The sequence below is a fragment of the Chionomys nivalis genome, chromosome 16 (assembly GCF_950005125.1).
Source record: "Chionomys nivalis chromosome 16, mChiNiv1.1, whole genome shotgun sequence".
Taxonomy (NCBI): domain Eukaryota; kingdom Metazoa; phylum Chordata; class Mammalia; order Rodentia; family Cricetidae; genus Chionomys; species Chionomys nivalis.
In genome coordinates this window covers 14,448,815-14,472,810 of record NC_080101.1, presented here as the reverse complement: position 1 = coordinate 14,472,810, position 23,996 = coordinate 14,448,815, and the positions used below count along the sequence as shown (strand labels likewise).

Sequence of the window (23,996 nt, the reverse complement as noted above, 5' to 3'; positions counted from 1 at the left end):
TTAGCTTCAGGCAGACTCTTCAGACAAGGGCAAAAGGCAGCCACTTTCTCCAACAAAATATCACAAGACCAGTCTCTTGGCCACATACTAACTAGCATTCTTCTCCTCTGAAACCTCTTGATCCTCACAGTTCATCAAATCACATTCAGCACCACTGTCTTCCATGCTCCTGCTAGTACGGCCCATAAAACAGCGAGTAAAGCATCCACTGCTTTCCTAACCCAAACTCCCGAAGTTCATGTTACTCCAAACAAAAATATGGTCATACCTATCACACTACCCTAGTTTTCTGTCTTAGGGCTTTTATTGCCATGAAGAAACACCATGACCACAGCAACTTTTATAAAGGAAAATATTTAATTGAGGTGGCAGCTTAAAGTTTCAGAGGTTCAGTCCATTATGATTATGACTGGGAACTTGGCAGTATGCAGGCAGACATGGTGCTGGAGAAGCTGAGAGCCCTACGTCTTCAGGCAATAAGAACTCAACTGACACACTGGTTTCAGCATAGGAAACCTCAAGGCCCACCCCCACAGTGGCACACTGCCTCCAACAAGGCCACACCTGCTAATGGTGCCACTCCCTATGACACTATGGGGGATAATTACATTCAAATTGCCCCACACCCTAATGTTTCTGATCTTAGAGGACCTGCTTTCAGGTTTTCTTCTTTCTCTATAACGTTGGGTACCCGTTTTACTATATGACTACATGAACTTCATCAAGTTAAAATATGATCTTTCTATTCCTAGATTCCTCGGGGATATTAGACTTCATCTAAGGCATTTTACATCTATTCAAACAATTGCATGATATGAAATTTATGTCTGTTGATTGCCATATGTAGAACTATCCTTGTATCCCTAGAATAAAACCCAAGTCAATATGGCTTTCAGTAGGTTGTTGAATCTGATTTGCAAGAATTTTAGCATCTCAGTTCATCAAGAAAATTGCTCTGTAATTTGTTGTTGTTGCGTTCTTATCTGGTTTGAGCATCTGAGTAGTACTAGCTTAATAGCATGGGTTTAGAGCCAATCCTTTGCTTTCTGTTTCATGGAATAATTGCCTTAGTGTTAATCCTTTAAAGTCTGTTAGTATTTGGCAATGCCTCGACCTGATTACAGGCTCTCTTTTTCAGGAGATTCTTTGGTATATCTTCAGTCCCGCTGCTTGTTAATAATGAGGTGACGTGGTTAATTTGTTTGTGTTTTCTAGGTACAATTTTATAAATGTGATGGTGGGCACTGATCATGACTTAACAGCCTCTAGGGTCATCCAGGACTGCCCTTGGCACCACTGTCTGTCACTGAGAAGATGTGGATGTGATCTGAAATCACAGTGAGAATGTATGTGACAGGGAACCTGAATGAATATTTGCTCTCATGGCGTTTATGAGGTGGCCAACTTTGGAACCAGAATGCCTGAGCTTCAATACCATCCCATATGCTTACAAAGTGGGGGGCTGTGGGAAAGTTACCCAACTTCTCTGGAGCTGGCTTTCTGCATTTGTAAAATATAAGCTGTGGGAGTCGGTAGAGGACATTCTGCAGCACAGCACTTGCCTCCCATGCACGAGGCCCCGTGTTTATGCTCTATCATTGCAAAAGAAAACATAAAGGTCATGGGGCATAAAGATCAGTCGGAAAAGGCTTGCCCTGCAAGCATGAGGACCCAAGTTTAACCTACACGCACACATACACATACACACATATACACATACATACATACACACACATACACACACATGCACCCACATACACACGTACGCACACATATGCACACATGCACACACATACACACATGCACACACATGCACATACATACATACACACACACACACACACATACACAGACTTGTCAGTGCACAGGAAGATCGAGTACTTTCAAACAAGCAAGTATAGCCACATCTGTGAGCTCTAGGTTCAAAGAGAGACCTCAAAGTCTTTCTACACGTGCACATACATGCGAGCACATATATACAAAACAGAAGGAGAAATGATCATAATCATACGTATATTGTGGAATTGTAAGAATCTCTATTTACAATATGTGTATTTGATCCTTTAATCTCCTTGTTTTCATTTATTTTTTTAATGGTTTTGGGAATTGAACCCGGGGCCCATGGATGCTAACCAGTGTATCACCAAGTTACAAAGCTGGCTGTGACTGTTTTTTTAAGAGAATTAAAATCAAATGTATTTATTGTATCACTGACCTCTTTCAATTTTACTGCTCAAAAAATCTATTCAATGCCACCAAGTCCTTTGCCTTTGCCACCCCTGCTCCAGACTCCTTGAAGTAAAAATCCATTTTCTGGGATGTGGTAAATTTCCACCCATTCATCATCTGTGCTTTTTTCCTCACAAAATCTTATTACTGTTACATCCTTTTCATTTCTCATGTCTTTGTGAATCTGTGCCCTAACACGAATTGCTGTTACTTCAGTCGGATGATAGAGGGATGGGGGAGAGCAAGTGATTGTGCGGGCCAATTTCCACTCACGTAACAAAGCCTAGGGCCATCGGTTTATATGGAGAAAAGCATTGGTGTAGCTCACATCTTAGCCAGGTTGGCTGCCTATCTCAAGGTGGAAGTGTGTGCTTCAAGGAAGCTGCTCGGAACAGCAGCTAGGAACGGGATGGGGCAGAGTTCAAGGCATTTTTCATGCGACTCTTCTCCCCTAACTATAACCTCTTAAAGATTCTACAACCCAGAAGCTGGAGAGCTGGCTCAGCGGTAGAGAGCACTGGTTGCTCTTTCAGAGGTCCTGAGTTCAAGTCCCAGAAACCACATGTAATGAGATCTGGTGCCCTCTTCTGGCTTGCAAGGATACATGCAGGCAGAACACTTCATACATACATACATACATACATACATACATACATACATACATCTTTAAGAAAAAAAAAAAGGATTCTACAACCTCTGAATTGCATCATAGCCTGAAGACTGCAGCTAACTATGACAGCCCTCATCGTCAATTTTCCAGCTTTTCATGTCATTACAATCTTCACTTTCATATTGATGTTTTCCATCATGACGATGTCAAAAGTCCTATATGACCTAGCCACCATTTAGCTTTGCCGCTTTGTGTGGGTGCACACTTCAAGACAGAATCTCACGATGTAGTCCAGACTGGCCTCAAATGTATGGTGCTCCTGCCTCAGACTCCTGAGGGCTGTGCTCACAAGCATTTGCCACCAATCTTGGTGTTGGACTAGATGTCCAAACATCAGGAAGGAGTTGCTCCAGACACCACTCACAAAGCCTCAATTCATGCAAAAGCAAGAGGATTTTTATTCTGTCATGACAGGGCCCTTCAGGTTCGGGATATGAAGGACAACGATAGCTGTTACAGTCCATCTTTTAAAGCAAAAAGCCACAGACACAAGGGGGGAATCTGTAGGTTGTTTTCCAACTCATTGGATTGGCTTATTCAAAGGGTTACTAGCAATGATTGGTCTATTCCAGGGCAGGAGAATAGTTGCATGGTCAGGTGATAAGGGAGAGCATCTCTGTGGCCTCCCTAACCTTGTTCCAGTGACTAAATCAATACATCAGGAACTGAGTCAACATCTGTGGGTTGTCTTTGCCTCAATTCCCAGAATGGAGTTATGTTTGAAGATTATTCACAAGGACACAGGGGGAAGAGCAGTCCAGCATGTGTGTGTGGGGGCGACTGTCCCTTTTCCAAGATAGAGTGAGTGTAAGGTTTTAGAAAAATGTCTTAGGGTTGAGGGGGCTTACAAATGCATTTAGAGTCTTTCATTGGCTCTTTGGCAGTTTCTTAGGTCAACGCTGTTTTCCTCATTCGGTCTGCTCCAACCCAAAGCTGCTTCTTATCAGTTTGCAATTGTTCTGCTTTTGCTTCGCTTCCCTCTCTTCCTGTCCATCCTTACATTCAGCCAAAGCCCCCAACATGCTCAGTAACAGCAGACACAGCTGTTTCTTTTCTTTCTTTTTTTTTCTCCATCTTTCCTTCCTTCTTGCATTTTTCTCTCTCAGAAAGGATGGATATTCCTGGAACTTTCTGTCCCCCTGCTCCAGTAGATTAGATTTTTATCTGAATCTGAATGCTAGACAGACTCTCTGCCATCGTAAACATTTTCTATGAAGGGCTAGATTGTAATTAATTTAGGCTCCTTGGACCTCACGGTCTCTCACAACTACTCTTCTCTGCCCTCTGTTTTGTGGGAACCACGACAGGTAAGTCCTAGGCAGAGGAGCACAGCTGTTCCAGTGAAGACAATTTATTAAGAGATGCAGTGGTGTTTGTTCTGTGTTCTGCTGCACAGCAGGGGGACTAGAGGTGATGATGGTATAAGGCACCTTTCAGGAAACTAGAAGAACGAAATTTGAATGTTTATGTGAAGACATGGCAGATATGTAAAAGGAGATAGGCTCACTCCAATGTGAATATCACACAACATGCACATGAATCAAAACATTGCACTGGAACCAGCCAGATGGTTCAGTCAGCAGCTATCCTTCCTGCCAGAATTGATGGCAGGAAGCTTACATGGTGGAAGGAGAGAATCTATTTCTACAAGTTATCCTCTGAACTCCAAATGCATACCATGGCATAGCATGACTAAATAGTGTAATATCAAACTAAATACGTAAGTGAAACATCACACTGTATCCCACAAATATGTATACATTTTATGTGTCAGTGAAAAATTAAAAGTAAATAAAGGCTGTGGCTGTATTGGACTCATGGCACAGCTTGCTGTGACCCTTTACTACAGTTCCTCATGTGGTGACCCCAATCATAAGATTATTTTTGTTGCCACCTCATAGCTGTTATGTTGCTAATGTTATGAATCATAATGTGGACATCTGTGTTTCCCAATGGTCTTAGGTGACCCTGTGAAAGGGTCATTCAACCCCCAGGCTGAGAACCTCTGTTCTAGAAGGGAATCAGGAAAACTAGGAAGCCCTTTCCAGACACACACTCACATGCACACATGTGTATTTCCTTCCATATCCACATAGTGGACCAGATGCCGAGTTAGGAGCTGTGTAAACAGGAAAGTGATGTAAACAGCAGGTCACAGGGGAAGGCTGTGCAGCAATGAAAACAACAAACAACCATGTGCAACAGTGTTGACAAATCTCGTGGATTCACTACAGAGTGAAAGAAGCCATCTCTAGAGCAAACACCGTCTGATTCCAGTTAGAATCTAAATCCCAGGCTACAGAGATGAGAACAGCTCCACTTTATTATATGTTTTTTAAAAAACGGGCTATATGAGTGAATTCTGCTTTTAAACACACACACACACACACCATCTGAAACAAACCCAGGACCACACTTCACAGTCCTTTGCGCCCACAGTGCCCCTGGACTGCACCCCTCTGCCCATTTCTGGATTCTATGGAACTAAGAGAGATAACCCTAGTTTCAAAAAACTAGAAACTTCTCTCAGAGGAGCTACATCAACCTTGCACTTTTAGGAATATCTTAAGTACATAGATAGACATTGGTGTGATCATCTTCACTGTGATCGGCCACACTTGTGTCATCTTGTTCATGCCCATCACTAGCTGATGTACATCTCCAAACTCCAGAATTTTTATCATTTCTTGATACTATTATTGAACAGATCTGTCTTCCATTATCAGTGAAACCACCCCTAGAATTACTTGGGAGACCAGTCTTTGGGTGTGCCTCTGTGGGATTACCTCCATCGCCGATCGCCCGTATTTGAGATGGGAAGACCAGCCTGCTGAGGGTGGCACCATTCCCTGGGCAGGGGATCCTAGATTGTTTAAACAGAGAAAGGAACCTGAGCAGCAGCGAGCATCCACTGGTCTCTGCTTCCTGGTTGTACTTGCGATGTAAACAGTTGCTTCAAGCTCCTGATGCCTTGACTTCCGGACCATGAAGACCATACCTTAACTGTGTTCTGACAGAAACCCCTTTTCTCCTTAGTTGCTTTTGTCAAGGTATTTTGTCACAGTCAGAGAAAAGTAACCAGAGTTTTGAGCAGTTCTTCCTAAGGAGGGACATAATCTGTCTAACCATGGTGTAGGTGATGGACAGGGGATGAAGGGAAAAACCAAGATGCTATTGCAACCGTGTGGGCAAAGCAAGCTTGGTGCTTTGCCTCGGATCATGGTGGCAGGTGTGGAAGTCAGAAGACTGCATTTGTGGAATTTATTTGCAGCGTTACTTACAGCTCGCATTGAATGCCTTGCTAATGCTTCCTCGGTGGATTTTTCACTTTGGATTTTAGTGAAAGGTGGTGATGGGAGAAGCTGAGGAAGATTTAAGGTTGCCGTGATACTGGGCCGTGATCTAAAAATCTAAGCGGGTTCTAGGCCTCTAAGCCTCTGGCGCAGCAATAATTTAACAGCCAAACCCCCAGCCGCTTCTCAGTAACCATGCGCAACAGGCCAGATAAGAGCCTATGGAACGCACGGGAGTTTCTGAAATCAAGGGCAGCGGACCCCGGGATTCGTAGTTCATAGCTTCTGCGCAGGCGCAGTGGCTCCCGCGGGCTTGCGTGCGCAGCTGCTGCGGACAAGGTTCTGAAAGCTTGTTGCGGTGCAGCTGGCTGCGGGTGCTGGTACAGGTATCGGTTTCCGCCGTTGGTTTTTGAAGCTGCGCGGGTTGCGGGTTCCGAGCGCGCGCATCTTGGGCGGGTTAGAACTCAGAGCATCCCACGGACCTGGCGCTGCACTGCAGCTACCGTTGCGGAGGCGTGCACTTATGCGGCACCGCGCCATCCGATTCTTCCATTCACTCCTCCCTTGCTCAGGGCTTGAAAACTTCGTTACCATTTGTATTTTGAACTGGATAATTCTTTGGTTTGTTTCCTCGCACGTGCGTGTGTTTGTGTATGATCCTTTTGCTAGATATTTAGCAGCGTCCCTGGCTGTATCCCTTAAAAACCCCGGATCATCCTTTCTCCTGGGTCTTAATAAGCCAGAGCGTCTCCAGGCTTTGCCAACTGACACCTGTGGGGCAAATTGCCGCTGCTTTTCTCTCTTGAGTTGAGAACCTTAACCTGCGTCACATTTTCACGGAGCTTCTAGTGAAGCAGCTGCGCATGTCTCAGTCACTGCGGAGACCCAGGTATCCAAAGGGACCTCAGGTAACATGGTGGGCGCCTGATGGTTAGCAGAGAAGTAAAAGACATCACTGTGTGGCGGGTCCTGAGGTGGGTAGTTAACGCTATGCTAATTGCAATAAGAGGCTTGTAATCTTGTCAAATAGTGTTACATCTCAGGCCGTCTTTCCTTGATATAAGTGATCTGTACACTCCTGTCCTCACGGTTTCTATTCCTATATCTGTAAATGCACAGTCTTTTATGGAATGAATGAATAAATGCATGCATGCATGCAGCACAGGCCAGGCTGTGTGCAAAGACCATTTGGGAATCAAAGGGAAGCGTCACAAGGTGGTGGGGTGGGGGGATGGAGGAGTAGAGGTGGGGTTTTGGAGGTGGGGGTTGGGGATGGTGGTGGTGGGTCAACTGAGAAGAATCAGAGGTTTTGTTTTTTATGTTTCTTGTGGAATTTCCCCCCTCTTTTGGTGATGGGGTCGTGTGTGTGTGTGTGTGTGTGTGTGTGTCTTTTTTCCTGAGAATTGAAACCAGGACCTCCACATGCTAGGCAAGTATACTACCACTGAGGAATATCTCCAGCCCTAGTTTTATTGTGTGTTTGTGGCTCTTTTGCCTGCATGTATGAATGCCCAGCGTGCATGTCAGAAGAGGGTGTGGGATCCCCTCAAGCTGGAGTTACAGATGGTTGTGGGCTGCTATGTAGCTGCCAGGAATAGAATTGAACCTGGTTCCTCTGCGAAACAGAAACTGCTGTTCAGCCCTGAACCCCAAGAGTCATATTTTGAAGAATGAGTAAAGGATTGGTAAGACGGAGAAGGCGGCATTCCAAGGGAAGAGGGGGTGGAAAGCTCTGGTGTTAAGGGTAGGAGAGTGTTGGTATGGAGTATTTCTGTGTGGCTGCAAGGTTGGTCTGTGAGGTATCTAGGCAAATCTCTAGATGGTTCTGTGTGCCTTCTGCATTGAGCTTGGTCTTAGTGAACCCGTGAGGGCTTCCAAGCAGGAAAATAACAGGGTCAGCTTCTGAGTATCAGGGAAATCCTCTGGCTGCAGCGTGGGAGTTGACTGAAGACAAACATACTGAGGAGAGTGGACCCCAGGCCAAGAGCATTTGTCGCTATTCAGAGGACCCAGGTTCTGTTCCCAGCAACCATGTGTCAGCTCACAACCTTTTGTGATTCCAACTCCAGGGGATCCAAGGCTTTCTTTTGACCTCCATGGGCACATACATGGTACACACACATGCAGGCAGGGAAACACTCATACATATAAAATAAGTAAATCTAAAAACAAATGTTAAGATGGAGAGGGTCTGAGCTTGGTTGTTTATTATGTGGGAAGTAAGATGGGGAAGGAAATTTGATAGTCATATACGAAATCAGGCTTCTGAGTTGACCAGCTGCTGGGAAATAAGTGTTTGTTGAAAGGGCAGGACCTGTGTTTAACCTGTGTTTGTGACTCAATCTCTTGGAACCAAAGAATCTTCCATTTATTTTGTTTGCAGGAGTAGTATTAGGTTTGAAGTACCTGTCTGCTTGCAGAGGATGTTTAATTATCTTTATTAAACCCTTCAGTTTTTAGTCTGTAAAGATTCTCCTTCTCTGGGGCTCGAGAGTTGGGTCAGAGGTTGAGAGCACCTGCTGCCCTTCCAGACGTCCTGAGTTCAATTCCCAGCAACCACATGGTGTCTCACAACCATCTGTAGTGAGATCTGGTGCCCTCTCCTGGCGAATAGGCGTACATGCAGGGAGAAGAATGCTGTTAACAAAATAAATCTTAAAAAAGAAACAAACAAAAAAACCAAAATTCTCCTGTTAGTAGACTGGTTGGTTGGACACTTAGAGACTCTTGTGTCTCTAAGTGAGTAGGTATGGGGGGGGTGCATTGGTGATAAAAGTCAATGTTTTTGGAATTAACAATCTGTTTATTCATTTAATGTCTTTTGTTTCTTCTTGACAGCTCCTTCAAGACTCTAAATTGGATTCCCGGAGGCATTGGTAGTTTCCTGTGCGTAGATAGTACCTGTTGGCAGATCATACATACTCAGATAGTCTACACGGGACTGGATTCCCGCTGGTGACACAATGCAGGCTTCAGTGCCCTCGAACATGCTGACAGGCCCTCCAGCTCTGGCTTCACTTGAACAAAGCAGGGTCCCTGGAATGGGTACTTCTAGGGCCCAAGAAAGGCTCTTACGAGGGTATGCTGATGACCTAGATTCTTTCAGGCAGAAGTTCAGGTGGTTTTGTTACTCACAAGAAGAAGGGCCCAGAAAAACCCTGAACCAGCTCTGGGACCTCTGCAAGCAGTGGCTGAGACCAGACGTTCACACCAAAGAGCAGATCTTAGAGCGGCTCGTGTTTGAGCAGTTCCTGAGGGTTTTGCCTGGAGAGATGAGGATTTGGGTGAATTCTCAGCATCCTAAGAGTAGTGTGGAGGTGGTGACCCTGGTAGAAGATTTGAACCAAACACTTGAAGAAAGGGAAGGTGAGAGTTGCGGGTAGAAATGGGTGGGGTGGAGGGACAAGACGAATCCCCTAAGGTTTGAACTAAACCTCTCAAAGGAAGCAAGACTGCAAAGATTGAAAATAAAGAATTAAAATTACATATTCAAAGATGAGGGAGCATTTAAGGCAGTGGTTCTCAACCTGTGGGTCGAGACCCCTTTGTGGGTTACGACTCTTCCATAGGGGTTGCATATCAGATATTTACATTATGATACATAACAGTAGCAACATTACAGTTCTGAAGTAGTAACAGAAATAATTATATGGTTAGGGGTCATCACAACATGAACTGTATTAAGGGGTCTCGGCGTTCGGAAGATTGAGAACCACTGATTAAGGGGAGACATTTTATTTTACAGATGACTGGCAATCAGGTCTGCATTCGAGTTCTTAGAGGCTCTAAGGTTGAAAAATGAGCATACTATGGTGATAAATCAGAGAGGAGTCAGGTAGCTCACATTTAGGCATCCCAGTTACCTGTGTGACCACAAATTAAATTGGCGGCAGCAAACAGTACTTCCTCCTAGCTAGTTAGAGCTCGTGGTAGAATTCATTCTGTCCCTCACTGCTTCTCCAAAATCCTGACCTCTGTATGGAGTCTCCTGCAGTGAAATCTATTGCTAGCAGCCATTTGCAAGAAAGAACAATTTTCTTAAACTGATTCTCTTATATGGTCTTATATAATTCTTAATTTTCCCCCAACTGTCTGGTCAATAATACCACCTATAGTTCTTGTTATAAGATGGCAGAGTATGATCTGGAGAAAGTCTTTCTCCTATTTGGATGTGAGTCAGCATCTAGGGATGCTCAATGTGTTTCGTCACTTCAGGCTCCTCATGGGGTCTTGACCCAGTGTCCCACCCCTAAGATCTCAATGAGCTCACCCAGAACCCCACCCTCTGCTCTTTCCCCTTCAATGGAGTTGTCTTGCTTCTTAACTATGATCCTTAGGAATCAGCTGGAAATCCCAGAGGCACAGTTGGTCTTTTTAACTAGCTTAGTGCCTTTGTTCAATAAGCTAAGCTGTAAATAAGATCTGGAAGTTCAATAAACAGCTATAAGCAACGTTTGAGCAGGGCTGGTTTACCTTGATCCACCTTATACATTAGAAATACTTCAAATTATTACACAAAGTAAGTGTTTTATAGCTAAGGGCTTGTGGAAGGAAGGAACTCGGTTTTTGTGATGAAATAGTGGGGGAAAGCCTATTTTTATATAAAAAAATCTATCTCTGGTGGTTCTGTGTTTTAAAGAGAAGAAAAAATTGATTTCTGAACTCTCCTCCAGGGGGCCGTGAAAACACTGTGGTATTATGAAATAGATATTTGAGTTTTCATCTCCTCCTTTGCCTGCAGCCCCTTGTGACTAGAGCATTAAATGCCTTCTTATTAAAATATTTGTCCTTTCCTCCTTGGTTCCTTAAGCCTGGTCCAGAGCCTTCAATAGATGTCAAGGTCAAAAGCAGTCACCTTTTACCATTTACCATAGACAACTTGTAGCCATGCCTGAACTTAATGAGATGATATTTGCAGTGTCCAGAAGTGACCACACATGGAGGCTGATTTCCAGGGCAGCTGTAGAGGGATGGAGCTCACAGCCCCCACCTCCAGAGAGCTGAGATGTTCACCAGTGATGGCGTTAGTCATGCCTCTGTGATGATACTGTCTTACAGAAATCTGGACATAATGGGGATTCCTGGAGGGTGCAATACCTGAAGAAGGCATGCAGGGAGTTTCTATCTGGGTGTATCCAGGCTGGGAATAAATTTAGGAGCTCTGAACCTTTTTCGATAGGCTTTGCCCTATGCAGCTTTTTCATCCGGTTATTCATTTGTGTTCTTTCTAATATCCTTTGTTAAAAAAAATAAGCAAATAAACACTTCCTGTGAGCCATTTTAGCAAATCAGTTCAACCCGAGCTACGGGGTTGTGGTGAGTTCAGATTGGGAACAAAGAATGGAGCTGAAAGACCAGATTGACTTTTCCCTTCCCCAGATCTTAGCACTCAAGATGCTGCTGTGTGCAAAGTGGAGGATTTGGGAGAAGAGGAGATGGTGGCTGTTCCTCCAGATGTGGAGCCACGTGTGAGTTTTCTTTCACTGGTTTTCATTCTTCAGTAGAAACTGAGCTATTAGTGAGGGGCATAACGGTACAGAATCAACCAAAAGACCTTGTAGGTCACTGTTTACTTGCTGTTTATGTAGATTCACAGACTGTAACATAATTTTGATGCTAGACAAAATTATCTAAGGCCAGTGAGATGGCTGGGTGAGTGAAGGCTCCCTCCCGTACCTGAGAACTTCCCAGGGTCTATATGGTAGAAGGAGAGAATTAAGTCCAGCAGGTTGTTCTCTGATCCCCACAGACATTCTGTAGCATGCTTATGTGCTACCATCATCCCAAAATTATTTTGTGGGGGAGGGGGGAAAGCATTTACTAAAACTCAAAAGTTAACTCTTGACAAAAGGAGTCAGGTAGAAATAGAATTGTATTTCCCTAACATGATAAAGAACATTTCCACCTGTGTAGAATCAGGAGATTTAAAAAAAAAAAGAAATAAAAGCAGGGCTCACAATGTAAGCAAAAGGATCAGTATTTTCTGAACACTGCAGTCAACCAAGTGAAGTCAGTGCTAAAGTGTGAGAGACAAAGTCGTTTTACAACAGACAATGTTACTGTCCATTTGCAAAACCTTGGAGTCAACCGATTAAGACTAGAACTCATGCGGTAGCTGGGAAAAGCAACTGGTTATGGATCAGTAAGTTTCCAGTACTAGTAATTACCAGTTAGGAAAAAAATTATAGTAACAAGTAATAGTTCTACAGTAGAGCAGAGATGAGCTCCCGTCTACAGTAGAGCAGAGATGAGATCCCGTCTACAGTAGAGCAGTAAGGAGCTCAAGAGTAGGTTTGCTTCCTGGTGCCTGGAACTTGTGAATATTTTCTTGAAGACAAATCAGTCATTGCAAGTGTCATTAAGATACAGGTTTTAAGATGAAGAATGGGTGCTACTAAAATTGGAAAGATGGCTGGGCAGGGGCTGGTGCACACCTTTAACCAGACTAGCACTCAGGAGGCAGAGACAGACAGATGTCTGAGTTCAAAGCAGCCAGGAAAATCCTGTTTTGAAATGTAGAAGTAGTAGTAATAATAAATAAAATAATATAGAAACAGAAAGATGGAGAGTTGATCCCGGATCTTATGGGTAGGTCCTAACAGCTGTCACAAATGCACTTATTAGAGAAGCAGAGAAAATGTGAACACAGAGTTGATTATAGAGAGAGGAAGGCAATTTGGAGTGACCGGGCCACAAGCCAGGGAAGGTCAAGGAATGCTAGCAGCCACGGACGCTGGAAGAGGCAAATGGGCTCTCCCCCAGAGGCTCAAGAGAATGCAGCTCCTTGATCTTCTATTTCTGGCCTCTGGAACTAAGAGAGAATGTGTTTCTGTTGTTTGAAGTCACAGGACCTTGGTATTCGTTACAGGATAGGACATTGGCAAGCTGCTAAGCTGATAATCCAAGTACAAAGAGATCCTGTTATCTGCTCCCCTCCCACAGAGGATGCTATACATCTACCGCATAGAAAATGGGTAGGATGCGCCTGTATCCCAGAACTCAGAACACTAAGTCAGGATGGCTGCTTTGAAGCCAGTGTGGCTTCCAAGCAAGTCTGAAAGGAAGAAAAAAAAAGAGTGATTTTCACGAGTTAGTATCCTTGTTTGTGAAAGTGACATGCTTGTAGGCATGAGTATATTACCAAACCAGATTCTTTTTGATTATATATTTTGAAATATTGCTGCAGGCTGGTTTGCCAGCGCACACCTGTAATCCGGTCCTAGAGGTGCCAAAGCAGGCGGATCCTGCTGAGTTTGAGGCCAGTGCAGGCTCTCAGTAATCGCAAGCATCACTGCTCCATGTGACTGAAGCCTGTAACAGCTGCTGTTGTGTATTTAACTGTTACCTGTACTTAGCTTATAGTCTACAGTTTTGAGGATGGGGAATGGCAGTTCAGACCCTAGTGTATGATTTTCCTTTTACTCTCAGGAATGAATGTTTTAGGGTTAACTTGATCAGTGTTAACAGTGTAGAGAAGTCTTGTACCGTCAATATTTAATGTTAGATTCTCAAGTGGGAACGGTTAGGACTGCACAGTACCCTTGCTCAGTGTTTCTAATAATGGTTGTATGGATTCTGGACCTTGCTTTGAAAGCTTTAAAAAAATTTCCAAGCCTGGCTTGAAGGGATTGCTTAGCGGTTAAAAGCACTGACTGTATTTACAAAGGACCCCAATTCAGTTCCCAGCACCCTCAGGTTACATCTGTCTTCCATTCCAGTTTCAGAGATTCGGCACCCTCTCCTGACCTCTAGAAGCACAAGTCATGCACGCAGCATACATACATATGGGCAGAACATGCATGTTCATAAAAAGAATAAGTTCTTTGAAAAAAATTAAAAATTTACCAGGTCTGGTTGGGCATGGGCCTATAATTCCAGCTACTCTGGAAGCCGAGACAGGAGGAACTCTAGTTCAGAATTTAAGCAACTTAGTGAGAAACTATCTCAAAATACAAAGTAAAAAAGGTTGGGGATGTAGCTCAGTGACAGAGTACCTACCAGAGCATGCACCAGGCCCTGAGTTCGGTTCCCAGCAAAACACATACACACAGAGACAACGTGGATGCATTCAGACTGCTGATATCCTAACCACTTCTCTGAATCCTTAAGGTCTGTTGGGAACTAATACAATGCAAAGATGCTGTGTTCGATCTTCTAGGAAGCGGTAACATTTGAGGATGTGTCTGTGAACTTTACCAGAGGAGAGTGGAAGATGTTGGCGCCGTCTCAGAGGGAGCTATATAAGGAAATGCTGCTGGAAAACTTAAGGAACCTAGAATTTTTGGGTAAGACATCTTTTTGCAATCTAGCTTCTAAGAGGGTAACTTCTTCAGCCCCTGTTACTTTTCCGAAAGATAAATGCCATGTGACTGTTTTAACTGTATCTGCTGGGCATCCAGGACCTGGCATGACTATTCCTAAAAAAGGAGCCTGAAAGTGTACTTTATGTGATATTTCCTCCTAAAATAAGTTTTTGCTTCATTGCATTGGAAATATACAACATCATTTTGTTGTCCTTAGTGTTATGCCTTCCCCTCCTTCCTCGTTGGATTCCTCCTCTGTATTTGTTGTGTTTGATAACATCTTTATCTTCCTTAGAGAAACAGATTAAATATGAGTGTTGGGTTATAGTGGTATTTCATTTGTGTTTTAACAAATAAAGCTTGCTTGAAGATCAGAGTGCAGAGCTAAGCCACTAGAGGCCAGGCGGTGGTAGCACACACTTTTAATCCCAGGCCTCCAGAGACAGAGGCAGAGGGATCTCTGTGAGTTCAAGGCCACCCTGGGCTACACAAGATTGAATCTGTCTAAAAGAGAAACTGATCCCAGCACTAGGGAGGTGCAGACAGGAGTGCTGTGTCTGGGCAGAGAGAGGAATTCAAGGCGGGACAGATCTGAGGAGCATTGCAGTCTGAGGTTTGGTGGAGACAAATGCAGTCTGGAGATGCAGTCTGAAGATAGGATCGCCCATTCCGACCGAGTATTGGTAGAGGTAAGAACTCTCTAGTAGCCGGCTCCTCTGCTTCTCTGATCTTCAGCATTAACCCCTATATCTGCCTCTGGGTTTTTATTATTAATAACAATTAGACTGTGCAACACTGGGTCATCTTCGTTCTATGGGTAAGCAATCATTTTCTGGTCTTTGTCTGAGCAGGTTCTCCAGTTTCCAACTTTGATTTGATTTCCCAGCTGAAGTGGGTTAAGTTGCCAAGGGTACTAGAAAAAGAAATCTCAAAAGACCCCAGACCAGGTGAGTTCGTAAAAGGTAAGAAGGAAATGAAAACCATGGGGAACAAAAAAACCTTTGAAATGCTGGGTGGATCTCATGCTAGAATATCAAGCTGACTGATTAGAAGAGAGCCTTCATCTTCCTGGAATGTTCATTTTAGTGGGGACACTGTTGGTTTGGGTCCTCCGAAAAGATATGACTCCCCAAAGTGGAGATGTGTCGAGAGAAATCAAGTGAAGAAAAATGGAGAAGGAATTTGGATTGCCGTGAGAGCACAGTGCAGGTATAACCTCTGAGTGAGGAGAAGGGAAGGAGGTGGGGAGAAAGGATTTGAAGCTGAAGATAGTTTGCAAATTTAGGCAAGGCCAAAGAGGAGGCCCAGGGCAACAATAGCATGAGGGGGTTCCGTACCTCACGGAAATGGTTCTGGAGTGGCTGTGTGCTTCATCATTGACAGTGAGAGGGTGTGTGACGGGGCAGCAGGCAGTCTTCCCCACAGCAGATCTGAGAAGCACATTATTATGGGCACTTAAAAGACCAATTAGCCAAACAAGGGTGTTAGTCACATAGTGTAGGCCATAAGAATGGCATATAAAAAAGAACTGTGGGAGTTTCTGGGATTACAGGCCAGACTCACAATGCGCGTTTTAGGATTCTTTTTTTTACTTTAATGATGCAGAATGGGGCATATCCAGTAGGAATTATACTTGACTCACAGTGTGTGATCTGATCACTCTTTTGCAAGGCTGAGCAGCAGCAACGCTCAGCACAATCGTGATCATGTAACCTCATGCTTAAAAGCCCCAGAGCATGTTGGGTGTGTTGAATACATTTTTACGTAGGGTGTTTTCAGCTTACCATGGCTTTACTAAGACATAATTCGATTGTAAATCAAGGAGCATCTGTAAAGGGAACAATAACTTAATTAGCATTTGAATGTAAATCGCGAAAGGTAAGTGGGAATTCAAGGAGTCAACATGTATAATAATTCCATTTTTTGTGAATAAAATGCTCATATGTCTAAATGTACAGCTTAAATATTTATGGATTTTTAACATCTAGAAACATTAATGTTAATATTTATATTAGTTTTTATTAGGTTACTCTTCAAGGGCTTAGGTTTTTTTTTTTATCTTTCTCTGTATCTTCCTAAATTTAAAAATAACTGTATCTAATATGTTGAATATAAAGATGCCATTACATATATTAGTACCTTTAGTTTTAAAAAATTTGAATTTTCTAAAGAATTTATTTTAATCAGCCTTGTAAATGAAGGCAGAACTTTTCTGTCCCAATCACCCAGTCCCAAATAATCACACAAAAGCTTCTATTAATTATAAATTGTTTGACCTGTAGCTCAGTTTTCTGGCCTTCACAAACACAGCATGCGTGTAGTGCACAGACATACATGCAGGCAGAACACTCGTACAAAATAAAAATAAAAAGAATTTAAAATCTAGATTCTACTGCTTACGATGCATGTGACTCGGGACAAACTCTGACACTGTGTGCCCCATTGCGAATGTCCCTAAAGTACAGTACAAGATGTACTTCATCAGGTGGTTGTAACGAGACAGTGAAACCATACAAATGAGGTCCTGATTGTGGAGCCGGACATTTGGGAAGGACATGAAGATAAAGTTTGGGTATGGAGAATAAGTAGAAATAGATTCGACCCTGGTACAGAAATTGGAAAGAAGAGTGAAAACCTGCAACCTTCCTCACATAAAGCACAGGCCTTTCTTTTCCCACAGTATTTTCCCGAGCCTCTGTGTTCATCTTGCTTTCCTGTATCGCTTATCTTTTGCCTATTTTATAAAGCTGTAATTGATAACATATCTCTTTTTTACTATAAACTGTTTGGCATTTAGCTCTTCTCTTACAAGTATTACTGTGTTCCTAGGTCAGCCCCAAATATAGCAGCTTTCTTTACTGCAAATGGAAACACTTGCTTTGTTATCTCTTTTAGAGGGTGAGTCTAGACGTGAATTGGATGCTTTTCTGGAAGACCTCACTTTAGAGAAGACAATAGACTACTGCTTTAGTGATAATGGTTATGGCTTGAAGGCAGAATTCCAGAAACGATATGGCAAGTCCAAGAAAGATCATAGCAAGCAGAGTACCCATCAGAGTAAAGATTCTGACTCAAAAAAGACTCCCTCTGGAAAGAATTTTAAACAAACTTCAGACGCAGATAAACATCGAAGAACCTACTTAACAAAGAAGTCTCATGGGTCCAAGGAAGGAAAGAAGTCCTTCACCTTTCACTCAGATCTTGTGACGTGCAAAGAACACGGTACAGAAAAGTCACGGAAATGCAGCGGAAGCGAGAAAGGCATGGTTTACTCTTCATCTCTTACCAAACATAAGAGACAGCCGAGAATTGGCTCGTTGAGTAAGACCCACAAGTGTAGTAAGTGTGGCGTAGCCTTTACTCAAAACTCATGGTATCATAGTAAAAGCTCGCAATGTGAAAAATGCCAGAAGAATTTATTTCAAGGGGAAACGTCAAATAAAGACAAAAGGCCTGCAACTGAAGAGCCCAGTAAGTGCAGGAAATGTGGGAAAACCCTAGGCAATGGTTCACAACGCTCCGTGTGCACTGAATGCAGAGAAGCTCACAAACCTCGGCCATCTAAATCCCATAAAAAACGCGACGAGAAAGGAAAGCAGTACAAGTGTGATGAATGTGGAAAATACTTTGTTGGCTTACAAGTTCTCGAGACTCATCAAAGGATCCACACGGGAGAAAAGCCCTATGAATGTAAACACTGTGGGAGATCCTTCAATGACAACTCGTCATTTTTTCAACACCAGAGAATCCACACCGGAGAGAAACCATACACGTGTAAGGAGTGTGGGAAATCCTTCACGCTTAGCTCCTCGCTTTCAAAACATCAGAGGATACACACCGGAGAGAAGCCCTACAAGTGTAAGGAGTGTGGAAAAGCCTTCAGACAGAATTCTTGCCTTACTCGACATCAGAGAATCCACACTGGCGAGAAACCATATGTGTGCAAGGATTGCGGCTCATCCTTTAGCCTTTTTAGTACTATCCTCTATCATCAAAGACTTCATGCAGGAGAAAAACCCTACAAATGTACCCACTGTGATAAGGCCTTCCCTACTCACTCCCGCCTCGGCCGTCATTTGAGATGTCACACCGGTGAAAAGCCATACAAATGTAAGGAGTGTGGGAAGACGTTCAGACAGAGCTCATCTCTTAATTTACATCTCCGAAGTCATACTGGAGAGAAGCCCTACAAATGTGATTTCTGTGGCGCCGCCTTTACTCGGAGCACAATCCTCGTTGAACATCTGAAAACACATACAAAACATCAATGTAAAAAATGTGGTAAGAAATGTAAAAGTCGGGCAGCCAGTCTTAAACATTGCTGTACTGAGTAATTCTGGGAATGTAGTATGTGGGGGGAGGGGAGAGGCTAGTTCCGGTTGTGATCTTATTTAAAAACTTGACATGTAAACTGCCCACAGTATTGATTAGACGCTTCAGCTTCAGTGGGTTGGTTCACAACTAGGAGTAGCCTTCTTCCCCTTTGGTCCCTCTTCTTGAGGGTGGCCAGTTTTGATTAGAGCTGATAAAATTATATTGACCTAAAGAAAGCATGTAAACTGAACTAATTCTGACAAGGCAAACTTCGAAAGACTCTTTTCTTCACGGATGTCTCTCCTTGACTTCCTTCCACGGCCATACAGTAGAATGGAAAAGAACTGGCTGAACTCTTAACAACCTAGGCTCTATCCCAGTTTGCCAACCAGCCACTGTGTCGCCTAAAGAAGTCACTTGGACCTTCTGAGTCTTCGTTTCTTTACCAGTAGAGTGAAGAGATGGTATTAGTGATGGCTAAGTTTTCTTTTTATCTGATATTCTGATACTGCAGAAAATAACTTGAACATGTTTGGTTCATTGGACTCGTCATGTCTGGTAGACGCTTACTCTTTCACAGGGTGGTGTACTTCTAGATTGGTGAGAACGTGGAGTGTTTGATGTAGGGTCCCTCGAATGTGATAGACAAAACGAGTCAGGGAAGCTCAGCGAAGTTTGCTTTCAGGGAATGTTCGAATTTGCACAAATCACCCCAGTCTGCTTATCTTTTGAGTTTTGCCTCAGTGGATTGGAAATCCAGAGAGCTTGCACCTGAGGCAGCTACACCATGAAAGTAACGGTCTGAAGAGAAAAACCAGAAACAGTTGTTTTGGTTGGATATTTCCCCCTGCAGCGAGCACAGCCTCCTGCACCACAGAGTTTAAGAATTTTGTATGCAAAAGTCACAAGATGGTAGATTGAATCAGGTTGGGTCCTTAGACGTGTTTTAGTTGGTTTTTAGGATGGGGCATGTATGTACATACACAGTTTTTACTCTTTAGAAATAAGAAGTTTTGCATTTTAAGGGAAGCAGAGTTTGTCTTTCAAAATGCATAGGAGCTGACCACATTAGCCTATGTCCGTGGACTACTCAGCTGTCCCGGGTGTGGTTGCCAGTTGAAATGCCAGGTTTCTCTTATATCTGGCTTTCCTACTGCAGCCTTGTGGTATTTTGTTACTCTGCCATTTAGATAATACATACACTAAAATCTCAAGGGAGACTCCCCCCCAATTGAGAACAAGTAAAATTCAGGAAAAGAACTCAGAAGTAAGTTCTACTTGACACTTTGTTTTGTGAAGTGAGTCTTCATGGAATGGACTATATGAGTGTTGATGGGCCGATGGAATCTTAACTTCTGAGGAAGGAATTCAAGACTCTGAATGAGTTAGTTTGGGTCTTGGGACTTGATTGTGGTATAGAAGTTGAAATTTGAGGCAATTCCTAGAGCGAGAACTAAACCAGAGCTCTGGTTTTTCAGGTAGAAGGATCTGCAGTGCTGATCCAAGACTCAGGAATATCTGTGGATGTGCTTAGGTTTGAAATGCTACCTCTGCATGTAAGGTTTTTGGTTTCTTGTGGGTGGCTCCTCCCTCCTTATCCCAAGTCGAAAAGAAAATCAGACATTATTTTGTGATAAATTGATCAGTATCGCTGTTACCAAATGGATCAAGTAAACACATTCCTGACATCAAAGGAATTTGGCTTTTAAGACCCACTTATATGGGCTTAACAATTCTCAGAAATGATATATTTTATTGAAAAAAATTAATACATAAAAACAACTCTTGAGAAAGAGATCTCTTCCAGTGTGTTCTAGGGAATTTCACAAGAAGCTGTTTTTATCCCAACCTCAGTTGGGGATTAGAAACAAAACCTTTTTTTTTACAACTTCATTAAAATATGGAACACATATGCTTAAAATCAAGATGTGCAATCCAGTGAGCTTTCTTCAGTTCTACTGAAGTGCACATTCCTTACCATAATCCATTGTTCAGAACATCACGCTAATAAGAGTACCTGTTGGATCCATCCATTTACACATAATTCCCACTCTCATCTCGGACCCCAGGTAACTACTAAGCTACCTTTATTTAGTGTCTGTATTTACGGATGGCCTTTTCTAGTCATTTTATATTGATTGGTCTTTGTTTCCCATTGACATCACATTTTTAAGTTTATGCATGTTATAGCCTATGTGATTTCTTTCTGTTAAAATGTTATTTGCTGGTTGTTTGTTGTTAGATTTGATGATCTATCATGTGGATACTTCATCCATGACCTGTGAGAAGATATTCTCACAGGCGGCTGGCTGCTAGGAACAACACTGTGAACATAGGGTGGAAGTCGGTGTAGACATTAATGTTGCTTGTTTTTCTTGGTAGACATCTATAGGTAGAGTTTCTGTAAAAACTTTAAAAATGTAAATTTCTGTTTAACTTAGGAAATTACCAAATTGCTTTCTAGTGTGACTGTGTCATTTTAAATTCTGACCAGTCATATGTGAATGTTCCGTTTTCTTTACTTCTGTGCCCAGTCTTTAAAAACTCTTCATCATCCTGGTGAAATGGCATTTCCATATGCTTTTAGTTTGCATTTCCTGGCTACTAATGTCATCATGTGCCCATTCCTCAGCCTTTCACGTGTCTCTGAGTTCTTCAAATTCCTTAGCTATTCAAAAGTCAGGATGGTTCAGTTATAACAAGTTCTTCATCTACATACATTCCTTTTCCAGCATGACCTTCATCTACATACGGTCCCTTGTCCAGCATGAACTTTCTATCACCGTGTACTAGAAGGAAACTATAAACCCCACTGCAAAATGTTTATCAACAATAATTGCCTAAAAGGCATTCAATCTGGTCTAGCACCCACATACCTAAATCTGGTTTTAGATGGTCAGGTCATCTAAAGGCTTTAAGTTTATGATTATGACTCCTCATAGAATTGCTTTTTAAAGCTTTATCTAGCATTTTTGTTTGTAAAGATAAGTATTTTCATCAACTCCATGACACATTTTAAAACAAAGTCCTTGTTCTTTAGAACGACTTATAATGAGTTTCTATATAGAAATTTCTTTTGAGTCACAGGATAAGGCAAAGCCCCTGTCAGTAAATTTGCTTTATTCTTTTTACTTTAGAATTGCTTCTGATGTAAACTAGGCATACCATAAAGTGAACCACTCTGATGTTTCCGGTTGAGTGATCTGTGTTGCACGTTTGCAGTTGACCTTCATCCCCAGCGCTTTTCCATCCTCCCACACTCAACTCACTGAACGCGTATTGTCTGTCTGCTTCTCTCCCAAGCTCCTGGTCCTCACAATTCTACTTCCTTTACACATCTGGCTCTTGTTAGTCCCTGACATAAATAATGATGCAGTGTGTGTTTTTGTGTGTCTGCGTTATCTCACTCGGCGTGTAATATTTGCAAGTATTCAAGGAAATTTTCTGCTTGATTTGCTAGCACAGAAAATCTTAAATTCTTACATCATCCAGTTACTATTGATAAAAAAAAGAACACAATGTTGTTACATGTGCTCTGTCTCATTGGCTCCGTAACCTAGTCACCTGCACATGTGTACTGAAACACTTGAGCAGATGTCTGCTTTCAAAAGCTGAGTAAGAACACTTACAGCTCAAATCAGACCCGGACATGAAGCAACGAGGAAGAAGCTATCTCTTGCCTGAAAATGATGACCTACCTGGTCTTTCAACTCAGCTACAATTTCATCTTCTTGAGAGAAACTAATCTTTCTGCTTAGCTGACATTCCCTAACAGATGGAAAAAAAAAAAACATGTTTAATAAATCAGAAGTTTGAGATCTGAGGCAATGAAGTGGCTTCTCTTTGAAAATTTGGGTGTTCTTTGAGACAATACAATCAAAGTTTTCCTTGGTCAGTGTCTTACACAGATCATTTAAAATGAAAAAATACTTGAAATTTTTCAAATTTTCAGTCATTTGATTTTTGATAATAGAAATGTATATATTCTGTGAGAAATATGTAATTTGCTCATGTTTACCCTGAGCAGAATTGTTAAATGGTGTAGTGTTTTCTGTTTCCGTGAATATTTTTCAAGCTGTTGTTTTTTTTTCCAAAGTTTTTGAGTGAATATAGTAGTTGGCTTTACTTTTTTTTCAAGCTGTTGTTTTTTTCCCAAAGTTTTTGAGTGAATTATAGTAGTTGGCTTTACTTTTATCTACCCATGGTTCTATTTTTTGCATGTGCAAGAGCCAAGCTACTTTATAACTGACACACTTAGAATCTGAAACATGTTAAAATGTTGTTAAAGGGATTTTGGTTAGAAATTTAGTTTATTTAGCTGGGTTTTGTGATTTTTTTTTTTACTAAGTTGAAAAGAGATATCGATCTGGAATATCGTCTTCAGTATTGCCTACTGTGTTATCTTTAATACTTGAACTTGATAGCTTTTGTGTCTGCTGCTGCTGCTGTAAATGCGACTGACATTTGTCAGTGACCACACACTGGGCCTTCTTTTAGTCCCCTTTCCCATCTGTGCCACTTACAGTAAGAGCTTCTGTGTCCGCACTGAATTCTGCCTTAGAAATTTGACTTTAACTAAACGTAAGCTATTTTTCCATGTATTTTTACCTAGAGAATAATCACAATTCCAGTGAGAAGCACCTTGATTTGTGGCTATGAATTATACACATAATGCTCAAACTCATGTTATCTGCGTAATGCATTATGATAATCCATCTGTGCAGAGACAGCTATCATCTGTTTTATCAATGCTGCCTAGGTTGGTGACGTACTTGTGTGTCACTGAAAAACGCATGCTCCTCTGCTCTGCTAACAGCATCCTGTACAGTGCAGTAAAGTGAATCATAGTTCTGCTAAATAAAGTTGTATTTAATACAGAATACATCCTGCTTTGGGTTTTGTTTGTCTGTTTGGTTGGTTGGTTGGTTGATTGGTTTTGTTTTTTTCCCCGAGACAGGGTTTCTCTAAATAACTGCCCTGGCTGTGCTGGAACTCGCTCTGTAGACCAAGCTGACCTCAAACTCACAGAGATCCGACTGCCTCTGTCTCCCAAGTCCTGGGATCAAAGGCATCCGCCACCACCACCTGGCCCTGGTTTGGTTTTTAACTTTTTTAGACTCTTAAAATTTACTTGTGTGGAGCCTTTAATCCCGGCACTCGGGAGGCAGAGGCAGGAGGATCTCTGTG

At 42.4% G+C, this 23,996-nt stretch overlaps 1 protein-coding gene across 4 annotated transcripts; it reads left to right on the top strand.

Annotated features, from left to right (window-relative positions):
• The first annotated feature begins 6,494 nt into the window (after positions 1 to 6,494).
• Positions 6,495 to 23,691, top strand: Znf483 (zinc finger protein 483). 4 transcript variants are annotated; one of them, XM_057790515.1, is made up of 6 exons: positions 6,495 to 6,578; positions 9,031 to 9,558; positions 11,572 to 11,660; positions 14,351 to 14,477; positions 15,347 to 15,442; positions 17,391 to 23,691. In XM_057790515.1, exons 2-6 carry the CDS (start codon positions 9,156 to 9,158, stop codon positions 18,827 to 18,829), a joined length of 2,154 nt encoding a protein of 717 aa, XP_057646498.1. In that variant the 5' UTR covers positions 6,495 to 6,578; positions 9,031 to 9,155; the 3' UTR covers positions 18,830 to 23,691. The 4 variants fall into 4 exon arrangements, with proteins under 4 accessions (XP_057646498.1, XP_057646499.1, XP_057646496.1 ...); XM_057790516.1 differs by having other exon boundaries at positions 6,536 to 7,081; XM_057790513.1 differs by having other exon boundaries at positions 6,536 to 7,166.
• Positions 23,692 to 23,996: the final 305 nt, after the last annotated feature.